General features: G+C 37.0%; 1 protein-coding gene across 4 annotated transcripts in view; it reads right to left on the bottom strand.

The window, feature by feature from the left end:
- The window catches only part of TRAPPC13 (trafficking protein particle complex 13), a 45,521-nt gene that overhangs the window by 4,350 nt on the left and 27,113 nt on the right, over positions 1-14,058 (bottom strand). For 2 of the 4 annotated variants that reach the window (XM_030926688.1, XM_010367707.2), the window contains exons 7-10: positions 12,928-12,972; positions 9,838-9,855; positions 7,020-7,153; positions 266-464 (exon numbers count right to left, since the gene is read on the bottom strand). In XM_030926688.1, coding sequence (XP_030782548.1) covers positions 266-464; positions 7,020-7,153; positions 9,838-9,855; positions 12,928-12,972 — 396 coding nt within the window. The remainder of the gene's footprint in view (positions 1-265; positions 465-7,019; positions 7,154-9,837; positions 9,856-12,927; positions 12,973-14,058) is intronic. The other 2 variants (XM_030926689.1, XM_010367708.2) reach the window with 1 other exon arrangement.

Here is a 14,058-nt window from a genome sequence, read left to right as displayed (position 1 = left end):
CACTTGATAAACAGTTATTTTAATTTCTGTTTGATAAAGAACACATGTATGAAGGATAAATTAACATTTGACCATTTTTCATTCACGGCAACACCAGTTTTCTACCTATCAATCAGTGAAACTATTAATCTTTTCTTCTATAGTAGTATTAATGCCTTTTATAGTGCTCCAATTTTTTTTACTTCTGGATGTAGAAAAAATTAAGTTGTTTTAACTGCCTGTCTCTCACACACCAAAACCCCAGTGAAGTTTTTTCCAGACTCACCATTCTTTGAAGTTGGCTGGTCTGTAACCTTCCCCTTTCACCTAGATTTGTTTTCCATACTATATCCAATTTTCCAATTACTGTTACTCCCTTAATGATGCCTGCTTTTTCTGCGAATTCCTTCTTTGGCTTTAGGCAGTATAAGTACTGGCGTGTATCCATTGGTTGCAAATATGCTCTTGACCCAAACGTAGACACACTGAGAGGGGTGGAGACAGAGATGGAGAAAATTCTCTAGCATCTTTTAAAAGAAAAACCATGGCTGTGATTGTTCCTTAGGATAGGAACTGGATGATGTACCCTCCAAAGATCAACAACAGAACATGTTAGCGATTTCAACACAAATAAAAAGAATGTATACTGAAATGATTTATTTTTCCTTCATTTTTTTTCAGTTAATATCAAAAATCTTGAGGTTCTTTATAGTAATTGGACCCCGAAAGGGGGGTCCTTTTTTTTAAATAATTTTAAGATGGGCGGAGCAAGATGGCCGAATAGGAACAGCTCCAGTCTCCAACTCCCAGCGCGAGCGACACAGAAGACCGGTGATTTCTGCATTTTCAACTGAGGTACTGGGGTCATCTCACTCGGGAGTGCCGGACAATCGGTGCTGGTCAGCTGCTGTAGCCCGACCAGCGAGAGCTGAAGCAGGGCGAGGCATCGCCTCACCTGGGAAGCGCAAGGGGGAAGGGAATCCCTTTTCCTAGCCAGGGGAACTGAGAGACACAACACCTGGAAAATTGGGTAACTCCCACCCCAATACTGCGCTCTAAGCAAATGGGCACACCAGGAGAATATATCCCACACCTGGCTGGGAGGGTCCCACGCCAATGGAGCCTCCCTCATTGCTAACACAGCAGTCTGCAGCGATCTAACCGCAAGGCAGCAGCGAGGCTGGGGGAGAGGCGCCCACCATTGCTAAGGCTTAAGTAGGTAAACAAAGCCACTGGGAAGCTGGAACTGGGTGGAACTCACAGCAGCTCAAGGAAACCTGCCTGTCTCTGTAGACTCCACCTCTGGGGACAGGGCACAGATAAATAACAACAACAAAAAAGCAGCAGAACCTCTGCAGACGCAAACGACTCTGTCTGACAGCTTTGCAGAGAGCAGTGGATCTCCCAACACGGAGGTTGAAATCTGAGAACGGACAGACTGCCTGCTCAAGTGGGTCCCTGACCCCTGAGTAGCCTAACTGGGAGACATCCCCCACTAGGGGCAGTCTGACACCCCACACCTCACAGGGTGGAGTACACCCCTGAGAGGAAGCTTCCAAAGTAAGAATCAGACAGGTACACTCGCTGTTCAGCAATATTCTATCTTCTGCAACCTCTGCTGCTGATACCCAGGCAAACAGGGTCTGGAGTGGACCTCAAGCAATCCCCAACAGACCTACAGCTGAGGGTCCTGACTGTCAGAAGGAAAACTATCAAACAGGAAGGACACCTATACCAAAACCCCATCAGTACGTCACCATCATCAAAGACCAGAGACAGATAAAACCACAAAGATGGGGAAGAAGCAGGGCAGAAAAGCTGGAAATTCAAAAAATAAAAGCGCATATCCCCCTGCAAAGGAGTGCAGCCCATCACCAGCAACGGATCAAAGCTCGTCAGAGAATGACTTTGACAAGATGAGAGAAGAAGGCTTCAGTCCATCAAACTTCTCAGAGCTAAAGGAGGAATTACGTACCCGGCGCAAGGAAACTAAAAATCTTGAAAAAAGAGTGGAAGAATTGACAGCTAGACTAATTAATGCAGAGAAGGTCATAAACGAAATGACAGAGATGAAAACCATGACACGAGAAATACATGACAAATGCACAAGCTTCAGTAACCGCCTCAATCAACTGGAAGAAAGAGTATCAGCGATTGAGGATCAAATGAATGAAATGAAGCGAGAAGAGAAACCAAAAGAAAAAAGAAGAAAAAGAAATGAACAAAGCCTGCAAGAAGTATGGGATTATGTAAAAAGACCAAATCTACGTCTGATTGGGGTGCCTGAAAGTGAGGGGGAAAATGGAACCAAGTTGGAAAACACTCTTCAGGATATCATCCAGGAGAACTTCCCCAACCTAGTAGGGCAGGCCAACATTCAAATTCAGGAAATACAGAGAACGCCACAAAGATACTCCTTGAGAAGAGCAACTCCAAGACACATAATTGCCAGATTCACCAAAGTTGAAATGAAGGAAAAAATCTTAAGGGCAGCCAGAGAGAAAGGTCGGGTTACCCACAAAGGGAAGCCCATCAGACTAACAGCAGACCTGTCGGCAGAAACTCTACAAGCCAGAAAAGAGTGGGGGCCAATATTCAACGCTCTTAAAGAAAAGAATTTTAAACCTAGAATTTCATATCCAGCCAAACTAAGTTTCATCAGTGAAGGAGAAATAAAATCCTTTACAGATAAGCAAATGCTTAGAGATTTTGTCACCACCAGGCCTGCCTTACAAGAGACCCTGAAGGAAGCCCTAAACATGGAAAGGAACAACCGGTACCAGCCATTGCAAAAACATGCCAAAATGTAAAGACCATCGAGGCTAGGAAGAAACTGCATCAACTAACGAGCAAAATAACCAGTTAATATCATAATGGCAGGATCAAGTTCACACATAACAATATTAACCTTAAATGTAAATGGACTAAATGCTCCAATTAAAAGACACAGACTGGCAAATTGGATAAAGAGTCAAGACCCATCAGTCTGCTGTATTCAGGAGACCCATCTCACATGCAGAGACATACATAGGCTCAAAATAAAGGGATGGAGGAAGATCTACCAAGCAAATGGAGAACAAAAAAAAGCAGGGGTTGCAATCCTAGTCTCTGATAAAACAGACTTTAAACCATCAAAGATCAAAAGAGACAAAGAAGGCCATTACATAATGGTAAAGGGATCAATTCAACAGGAAGAGCTAACTCTCCTAAATATATATGCATCCAATACAGGAGCACCCAGATTCATAAAGCAAGTCCTTAGAGACTTACAAAGAGACTTAGACTCCCATACAATAATAATGGGAGATTGTAACACCCCAATGTCAACATTAGACAGATCAACGAGACAGAAAGTTAACAAGGATATCCAGGAATTGAACTCATCTCTGCACCAAGCGGACCTAATAGACATCTATAGAACTCTCCACCCCAAATCAACAGAATATACATTCTTCTCAGCACCACATTGCACTTATTGCAAAGTTGACCACATAATTGGAAGTAAAGCACTCCTCAGCAAATGTAAAAGAACAGAAATTATAACAAACTGTCTCTCAGACCACAGTGCAATCAAACTAGAACTCAGGACTAAGAAACTCAATCAAAACCGCTCAACTACATGGAAACTGAACAACCTGCTCCTGAATGACTACTGGGTACATAACGAAATGAAGGCAGAAATAAAGATGTTCTTTGAAACCAATGAGAACAAAGATACAACATACCAGAATCTCTGGAACACATTTAAAGCAGTGTGTAGAGGGAAATTTATAGCACTAAATGCCCACAAGAGAAAGCAGGAAAGATCTAAAATTGACACTCTAACATCACAATTAAAAGAACTAGAGAGGCAAGAGCAAACACATTCAAAAGCGAGCAGAAGGCAAGAAATAACTAAGATCAGAGCAGAACTGAAGGAGATAGAGACACAAAAAACCCTCCAAAAAATCAATGAATCCAGGAGTTGGTTTTTTGAAAAGATCAACAAAATTGACAGACCGCTAGCAAGACTAATAAAGAAGAAAAGAGAGAGGAATCAAATAGACGCAATAAAAAATGATAAAGGGGATTATCACCACGGACCCCACAGAAATACAAACTACCATCAGAGAATACTATAAACACCTCTAGGCAAATCAACTAGAAAATCTAGAAGAAATGGATAATTTCCTGGACACTTACACTCTCCCAAGACTAAACCAGGAAGAAGTTGAATCCCTGAATAGACCAATAGCAGGCTCTGAAATTGAAGCAACAATTAATAGCCTACCCACCAAAAAAAGTCCAGGACCAGATGGATTCACAGCTGAATTCTACCAGAGGTACAAGGAGGAGCTGGTACCATTCCTTCTGAAACTATTCCAATCAATTGAAAAAGAGGGAATCCTCCCTAACTCATTTTATGAGGCCAACATCATCCTGATACCGAAGCCTGGCAGAGACACAACAAAAAAAGAGAATTTTAGACCAATATCCTTGATGAACATTGATGCAAAAATCCTCAATAAAATACTGGCAAACCGGATTCAGCAGCACATCAAAAAGCTTATCCACCATGATCAAGTGGGCTTCATCCCTGGGATGCAAGGCTGGTTCAACATTTGCAAATCAATAAACGTAATCCAGTATATAAACAGAACCAAAGACAAGAACCACATGATTATCTCAATAGATGCAGAAAAGGCTTTTGACAAAATTCAACAGCCCTTCATGCTAAAAACACTCAATAAATTCGGTATTGATGGAACATACCTCAAAATAATAAGAGCTATTTATGACAAACCCACAGCTAATATCATACTGAATGGGCAAAAACTGGAAAAATTCCCTTTGAAAACTGGCACAAGACAGGGATGCCCTCTCTCACCACTCCTATTCAACATAGTGTTGGAAGTTCTGGCTAGGGCAATCAGGCAAGAGAAAGAAATCAAGGGTATTCAGTTAGGAAAAGAAGAAGTCAAACTGCCCCTGTTTGCAGATGACATGATTGTATATTTAGAAAACCCCATTGTCTCAGCCCAAAATCTCCTTAAGCTGATAAGCAGCTTCAGCAAAGTCTCAGGATACAAAATTAATGTGCAAAAATCACAAGCATTCTTATACACCAGTAACAGACAAGCAGAGAGCCAAATCAGGAATGAACTTCCATTCACAATTGCTTCAAAGAGAATAAAATACCCAGGAATCCAACTTACAAGGGATGTAAAGGACCTCTTCAAGGAGAACTACAAACCACTGCTCAGTGAAATCAAAGAGGACACAAACAAATGGAAGAACGTACCATGCTCATGGATAGGAAGAATCAATTTCGTGAAAATGGCCATACTGCCCAAGGTTATTTATAGATTCAATGCCATCCCCATCAAGCTACCAATGAGTTTCTTCACAGAATTGAAAAAAACTGCTTTAAAGTTCATATGGAACCAAAAAAGAGCCCGCATTGCCAAGACAATCCTAAGTCAAAAGGACAAAGCTGGAGGCGTCACGCTACCTGACTTCAAACTATACTACAAGGCTACAGTAACCAAAACAGCATGGTACTGGTACCAAAACAGAGCTATAGACCAATGGAACAGAACAGAGTCCTCAGAAATAATACCACACATCTACAGCCATCTGATCTTTGACAAACCTGACAAAAACAAGAAATGGGGAAAGGATTCCCTATTTAATAAATGTTGCTGGGAAAATTGGCTAGCCATAAGTAGAAAGCTGAAACTGGATCCTTTCCTTACTCCTTATACGAAGATTAATTCAAGATGGATTAGAGACTTAAATGTTAGACCTAATACCATAAAAACCCTAGAAGAAAATCTAGGTAGTACCATTCAGGACATAGGCATGGGCAAGGACTTCATGTCTAAAACACCAAAAGCAACGGCAGCAAAAGCCAAAATTGACAAATGGGATCTAATTAAACTAAAGAGCTTCTGCACAGCAAAAGAAACTACCATCAGAGTGAACAGGCAACCTACAGAATGGGAGAAAATTTTTGCAATCTACTCATCTGACAAAGGGCTAATATCCAGAATCTACAAAGAACTCAAACAAATATACAAGAAAAAAACAAACAACCCCATCAAAAAGTGGGGAAAGGATATGAACAGACATTTCTCAAAAGAAGACATTCATACAGCCAACAGACACATGAAAAAATGCTCATTATCACTCGCCATCAGAGAAATGCAAATCAAAACCACAATGAGATACCATCTCACAGCAGTTAGAATGGCAATCATTAAAAAATCAGGAAACAACAGTTGTTGGAGAGGATGTGGAGAAATAGGAACACTTTTACACTGTTGGTGGGATTGTAAACTAGTTCAACCATTATGGAAAACAGTATGGCAATTCCTCAAGGATCTAGAACTAGATGTACCATATGACCCAGCCATCCCACTACTGGGTATATACCCAAAGGATTATAAATTATTCTACTACAAAGACACATGCACACGTATGTTTATTGCAGCACTATTCACAATAGCAAAGACTTGGAATCAACCCAAATGTCCATCTGTGACAGACTGGATTAAGAAAATGTGGCACATATACACCATGGAATACTATGCAGCCATAAAAAAGGATGAGTTTGCGTCCTTTGTAGGGACATGGATGCAGCTGGAAACCATCATTCTTAGTAAACTATCACAAGAAGAGAAAACCAAACACCGCATGTTCTCACTCATAGGTGGGAACTGAACAATGACATCACTTGGACTCGGGAAGGGGAACATCACACACTGGGGCCTATCATGGGGAGGGGGGAGGGGGGAGGGATTGCATTGGGGAGTTATACATGATATAAATGATGAATTGATGGGTGCTGACGAGTTGATGGGTGCAGCACACCAACATGGCACAAATATACATATGTAACAAACCTGCACGTTATGCACATGTACCCTAGAACTTAAAGTATAATAAAAAAATGGAAAAAAAAAAAGTCTATTAAAAAAAAACCCACTCAAGAGGAATGGATGTTTAGAAAAGCATGTATCTTTCAAAACAAGGATAAAGACTTCATAATTAATATTTACCATTCTCCAGCTTGGATGACTGAATTTAATTCTGTTACATTGTACATAATAGATGGCTCCAATGAAACTTTCTCCATAAACATAGGTGAGGTTGTCATATTCTGAATCTGGGCTTCCAGAAATACTTCATCAGTCTGAGGATATGAAAAGAATATCCACCAAAGTGTGATGGCATTTAAAATATTTATCTCAACAAAAATATCTTATCTATATGAAGAAAAAATATTAACCACAAATGTGATTAGTTCATGCCTGCAAATCAAAGTTACCACAATTAATGCAAGAAAAGAAATCTTCACCCTATCATAATTAACAGGGGCAAAGTCAAGTGTTAGTCAACTGATACCTTGTCAAACAATGGATGGAGGATAACTATGTTTTGTCTTAACATTCAAAAATACTTAACTAGAATTTCATTTACAAATACCCTAATTATTTTCATTAGGCATTAAAATATTACAATGTGCTTTAGTATGATGAATATACCTATGCTCCTATAATTTCAGTATTACGTTAAGATGGTTAAGTCTTCATTATAATACAGCAATATAACTTTGTCATACTGATGTCAATTTAGATGGTGTAATGACCACTAGTACTATGAATAATCTATTTTGTAATCTTGAAGGATTTAATTTTTTAAATTAAAGCAGTTTGCGAGTGGTCACTAGTGATTGCTTAGTTCATTTTAAGTGTATATTGAGGGCTAAAGAAAAGGATATGTGAATTATACTTCACCATCGTAGAGCTTTTAAATCAGGCAAGAGGTATTTTGTAGCCTCAGTGACAGATTTTAAAGCTGATGCTATTCAGCAACATTTGCCAGTAGGTAAATACTTAACTTCAGATAAATTAATTCCCCTAATTATGCTAAACATTATTTTATGCTATTTGGTTATTTTCCTTCATGTAATTGAAGGATAACAGACTAACTTGATGTATCTTTGAAACAAACCTACATAAAAAATGATACACTAAGGATATTCAAGAATTTTTAAAAAAATTTTCATAGTAATACGTATACTACACATAAGTAACATAAAATCAACTATGACCAGAAAAATTTGCCACTTTAAGAGCTTTTTTTTTTTTTTGACATACAGTCTCATTCTGTCACCCAGGCTGGAGCGTGGTGGCGTGATCTTGGTCCACTGCAACCTCCGCCTCCCGGGTTCAAGGGATTCTCCTGCCTCAGCCTCCCGAGTAGCTGGGATTATAGGCGCACAATATCATACTGAGCTAATTTTTGTATTTTTAGTAGAGACAGGGTTTCACCATGGTGGCCAGGCTGATCTAGAACTCCTGACCTCAAGTGATCCACCCACCTCGGCCTCCCAAAGTGCTGGGATTACAGGCGTGAGCCACCATGCCTGGCCTATGAGCTTTTATTTTATTTTCGAGATGGAGTCTTGCTCTGTTGCCCAGAGTGGAGTGCAGTAGCAAGATCTCAGCTCACTGCAACCTCTGCCTTCCAGGTTCAAGCGATTCTCCTGCTTCAGCCTCCCCAGTAGCTGGGACTACAGGCAGTGCCACCATGTCCTGCTAATTTTGTATTTTTACTTATTTACTTTGAGACAAAGTCTCACTCTGTCACCTAGGCTGGAGTGCAGTGGTATGATCTCAGCTCAGTGCAGCCTCTGCCTCCTGAGTTGAAGTGATTCTTCTGCCTCAGCCTCTCAAGTGACTAGGATTACAGGCAAGTACCACCACGCCTGGCTAATTTTTGTATTTTTTTTATAGAGATGGGGTTTCACCATGTTGGCCAGACTGGTCGTGAACTCCTGACCTTGTGATCTGCCCGCCTCGGCCTCCCAAAGTGCTGAGATTACAGGCATGAACCGCCGCACCTGGCTGAGCTTTTTAAACACTAACACCAAGAAAATGAAAATCATTTGCAAAAATATAATGATTAAGTTATAATACAATGTACTATTATCTAAAATAAAACAGATGCTTTAGTCTTTGGGACATGTGTTAAAATGAAAATAGAAATAAAATGATTTATCAGTTTAAAAAATGTATCATTTAGTGGCATTTTTTGGTTACTTGTTCTAAAAAAGTACATATATCCCATCAATCCATTGCTTTTAAAAAAATAACCACAGACCCATATTTCAATTTACAAACTGCAATTTTCTGCATAAATTTAGGAAGATCTTAGATAAAATGAAAGAAAAACAAGCAGCATAATGGAAAATCAAGTTAGTTTGAATAGTGTTAAGTAATTTGATATTTTAAAAATTAAGAATTCAGTGCTAAGGCAGTTGATGTTATTACATATGTAATGTGATATAAGCAAATGCTGCTTATTGTAAATATAAGTTTGAAAATAAAATTTTAGCCAAGTTGGGAAAATTTGCTTTTCTTCTGTTTCATTTTGTCAAGCGGCCATCATTACCTGACCCACACTTAAAACTAAAACCACTGTGCATCTGAAAATGAATTTTGATTATACAGTCTACTCAAAGAACTGAAGGCTAGGATAATTGGGTATTTTACAGTAAGATGATGAAAATCACAAGGCCATTTTACACAAGGTAACATACTTCTTTAAAAAAAAAATCTAAAGAAGAAACACTGAAAATGAAAATTGTTTCAATATCACAATTTAACTTTTGAGCTAATTTTTCTCCACAGAATAAGAAATTGATATAATAAAAAAATACATAAAATTATATATAATCTTTCTGAAGTCACACAGGTGGTATTCACAACTAACTGTTTTTCCACTATGTTTTGTAAAGAGAGATTAATTAGGCAGAGTCAAAAAGTGGTGAGTAAGAAAAGTATAAAAATTTATAATAAAAAATCAAATTACCACAGAACTGAGGTCACTCTAATGGAAAAATAAAAAAGAATAATTAGAAAAATCAGAGTTAAATGTTAAAGAAAAAAGAATTACTTTAAAATAAAATGCATTTCTGCATTTTTTAAATTTACTAAACAAGACAGCATTAGTGAATAAGAAAGTAAACAGGAAGCAACATAAAGAAATATGACAAACCATTTTTCTAAAAAGGTGAAACTGCTAAGGTTAAATGACAATGGAATAGAGAAGAACACTATGGCTGAATACTCAAACAGCAGCAAACTGTTAAGGGCACATTTTGGAGCAAAGAGGTATATCCCATGACTTTCTAGTTCTATAATTCTTTACCAACATTTTAATTCTTCATAGATAATTTAGGATGGATATATACTATCCTCCACATTCAGATATACACCGTATACTTTCTCTTCAATTTATGTAATAATGGAATCCTTTTTTTAAGGAATATCTTGGGCAATTAGAGTTCCATTGATCACTTCAGGGAATGTGGGCTGAACCACTTCAAAAAATTAAGAATTTATTTTCTTCTTCTTAGCAGATTTCATAGTTAGCCTTTTTTTCTTACATTATTTCTTCAACTGTTTATTAAGAGCAATCTCAAATGTCGCCTCCATCAAATGCATAGCTGGAAATCATTTTTCACCTCTCTAGGTACCCAGAATACGTTACTTCATGATTTGGCTTATATGTGTGGGAGGGGCTTACATTATAGTTACATCATGTCAGTCTCCTCTACTGGATGCAGGTCCCTTGAGGACTGGGAAGATGTTGTTTATAGTTCTCTTCAGTACCTGGCAGGTGACCAAATGTTTGAATCCTGGCTTCTAGTCTCACCAATCTTCCTGCAAGGCTTTTCTATCTTAGAAAACTATAACAAAGTTTTTCATGAACTTGTTTTCCTTTAGGTGATTCACATATTACAGTATTATTAGAAACAGAATCAAAAATATATGTTTGAGACAGATGTGGGGCCAATAATATTAACTGTAAAAGGACTACAGCACAGAGCAATATGCATCACCTACTGATATTGCTGTGGTTTATTAACCCCTACAATCTACCTGAAATTCCTGGTTGGGGTCAACATAATCTGCCTCTTGCTAGTGGCTGAACAGTATTTGTTTGTCTAATAGGTAATATTAAGTATCTTAGAGAGACCCAAAATGTTATTTGTTCACTCCTGATTTTTAAAGTGAGATCTATTTTCAAAAGTTCAGAATTTTACTGAAATTATTTTGATTGAAGTTTGTTAGCAAGATTTAAAGACTATGTCAACATATAATGTTAACTGACAAAGGAAGTAAACAAAATTGTTGTGATTATAAAAATAGAATATTATATATAAGTGAATAAAGACTGCAAAAGAGTATGTATTAATGAAAAATCAATTGGTGTGGTGGAGTTGTGAATTTTTATTTCTTTATGGACAGCGTGTCACTTCTATAATGTTTATAGAAAAACTAGCAATTTTAAAAATTATTCACAAATCACTCTAAATATTAGCGTTATAAAACTATTTGACAGGTATCTTAGTGTACTACCAAATTTTTAATGAAGAAAATCTAAAATAGCTGAATATGTGACTCCTAGGAGACAGAAAAAAAACCCACCTATTGCCCTATTTTAAATTAATTTTCTAATAGAATAGTTAACATTTTCCCCTCATACTATAAATGAAATCTTTTCCAGCAAAATGGTAGACTATTTAAATCTCACCATGCTGACTAGCTATACTGTAATTAATCAACAGTATGCCATTAATAACAAAAAAGAGGGAATAAATACGTATTACTCCAACTCACCTATCCCCCACAAAAGAAACATCAACTTTGTAAACATCTAGTAATCTTTTTGATGATGCTTTTCCCTCTTGTCAAGTATGTATACTCTTTCCTATGTACTTGATATTCCATGTCTATTTGTAACCCTGCTTGAATGCCTTTACTGCTTTGACACTTGTCTGTTTCCAACATGCATTCCTTTCAGACTCCAATTCAGCCTTTCTTCTCTTTCATAAAGCTTCTTTAAACTATTCCAAGATCACATTCCCGAGAGCTCTTGTAACACATTTTTTCATATCATTCTCACTATATTCCATTCTAGGTAGTTTGGTTATTATATGCATTTTTTCTTTTCTCCTAATAGGTCTTTGCTGCAGGTTAGGTTCCTTACTTTGACATTTTAGAAATCCTAGTGAGAGTATAAATTTTACTGAGTAAAAATTCAGATTGTGGATGGTAAAAATAAATGTCAAATTTGCCATGTGATTGAAAATGTCTGATCATTATCTGGTTTTAGAGTAGCAGAGATATAATCTTCATTTCAAAATACTGTATTTGGATATATTTGAGTTTATCACTGGTATGAAACACATGATTTTGGGGGATAAGAGGGCTATCAAGAGATCTGATTTTTCTGCAGCTCTAGAAGCCAAGATAAAACAAAATCTTAAAAAAGAAATCCAAGCAATAAATCCTTTCTCCTATGGCAAGTTCTATTTTATATCTTTTTTTTAGGGTAAAAGATAAAGTATCTTCTATTATAAAAGTTACTTCTATTTTTGCTAAACTTGTTTTTCCCAAGGAGCTTTTAAAGCCATTACACCAAACTCAGCAACTAATTCTGGCTGGCAAACTGACTACCCTGGAAATAATTTAATGTGCTAAGCTTCACTTGTCAATATTTTTCCATGTGAATATTAAATCTTATTTTGCAGGGTTAGATCTACTAATTCAATTTTTGTAATATCCAGAACCACATGTAAATATTCAACAGATTGCTAGTGTAACAACCACCATTAAATGGAATGAGAGGGCAATCATTTCACAAAAAGAGATGAAAGCCTTATAAAGTTAACAGTGAGAATAAAAATCAAGACACATTGATTCCATGTAAGTTGAAAAAGATTATGAGACCTACAATAAAATTATTCAATTTTAACTAAAATTTATGATTTTTTCAAATAATTTACAGTCAAGTTGGCAATTTGCTTCAGTATTAGAAATGTATATAAGAGATTTTTAGTCAAATAAGATCTTAATGTTTAATATGAAATCCCATTAAGCAATCAACACTCACCTCTGCATTGTAAAATTTGGTTTTCACATCCAATGGTTTGAGAACCTGGTTAAATAAAGCATATCAATCAGGAAATTTTTATCATGTGATCATTTATTTTTATTTTTTAAAAATCACATAGCGTAAATTTGTCATTTTCCAATTTTAATTGTTAAAAGACTTATCTAATAGTTATGCAATATTCTTCCAAAACAAAAAAAAAAAAAAAAAAAAAAAAAGAATCCTAAATGCATTTTTTGAAAGGCTACCATTATTTCTTTACTGGGTGATAGTTACATTACACAGGTTTTTGCTCCATAATATTTTGTTAAACAAAACACATATATTTTATGTATTTTTCTATAGGTATATTCATAAAAACTGTTTGCAAGAAAAGCAACTGAGCTGGGCGCAGTGGCTACTCCTGTAATCCCAGCACTTTCGGAGGCCAAGGCAGGCGGATCACCTGAGGACAGGAGTTCGAAACAAGCCTGGCCAACATGGCAAAACCCCGCCTCTACTAAAAATCCAAAAATTAACTGGGCATGGTGGCGGGTGCCTATAATCCCAGCTACTCAGGAGGCTGTGGCAGGAGAACCGCTTGCACCGGGGAGGCGGAGGTTGCAGTGAGCTGAGATCGCGTCATTTGCACTCCAGCCCGGGCAACAAGAGCAAAATTCTGTCTCAAAAAAAAAAAAAAAAAAAAATTGAATCACTTTCTATTTTCTTTCAAAAAGCATGAAAATGAATGATTCAGCAAAAGAATGGCAGATTTTTTTTCCCTGTGAATAGTATTTTTTCTTCCACTTACAGAGGAATGAAAAAAATCATATACAGCATCATATTAAGATCTATATTTATAATAGACATATGTGGTATTCACATTTCCTCACCCTCCCACGTGTTAAACCAGTGGTTTTTAACTATTTTTGATGGACGCTGAAAACTGTGTATTAATACAAAACTCAACGTTCCCGTGATTCCTGGAGTCCTTGAAGGAAGCTCAGTCTACTCATTCCAAGTCAGTTGTCTCTCCTTTAAATTTCTTTAGAAATTTGATATTATTTACCATCATTTTATCTGGACTTTACACTCATTTTATCCCCTGTCTACATTGTGTGTTTTGTCAGGCCATAAAAACAAGTTATTTAC

Source organism: Rhinopithecus roxellana, chromosome 3 (assembly GCF_007565055.1).
Source record: "Rhinopithecus roxellana isolate Shanxi Qingling chromosome 3, ASM756505v1, whole genome shotgun sequence".
NCBI classification, from domain to species: Eukaryota; Metazoa; Chordata; class Mammalia; order Primates; family Cercopithecidae; genus Rhinopithecus; species Rhinopithecus roxellana.
Note: the sequence above shows the minus strand (reverse complement) of the source record. Positions and strands in the feature narration are given on the sequence as shown.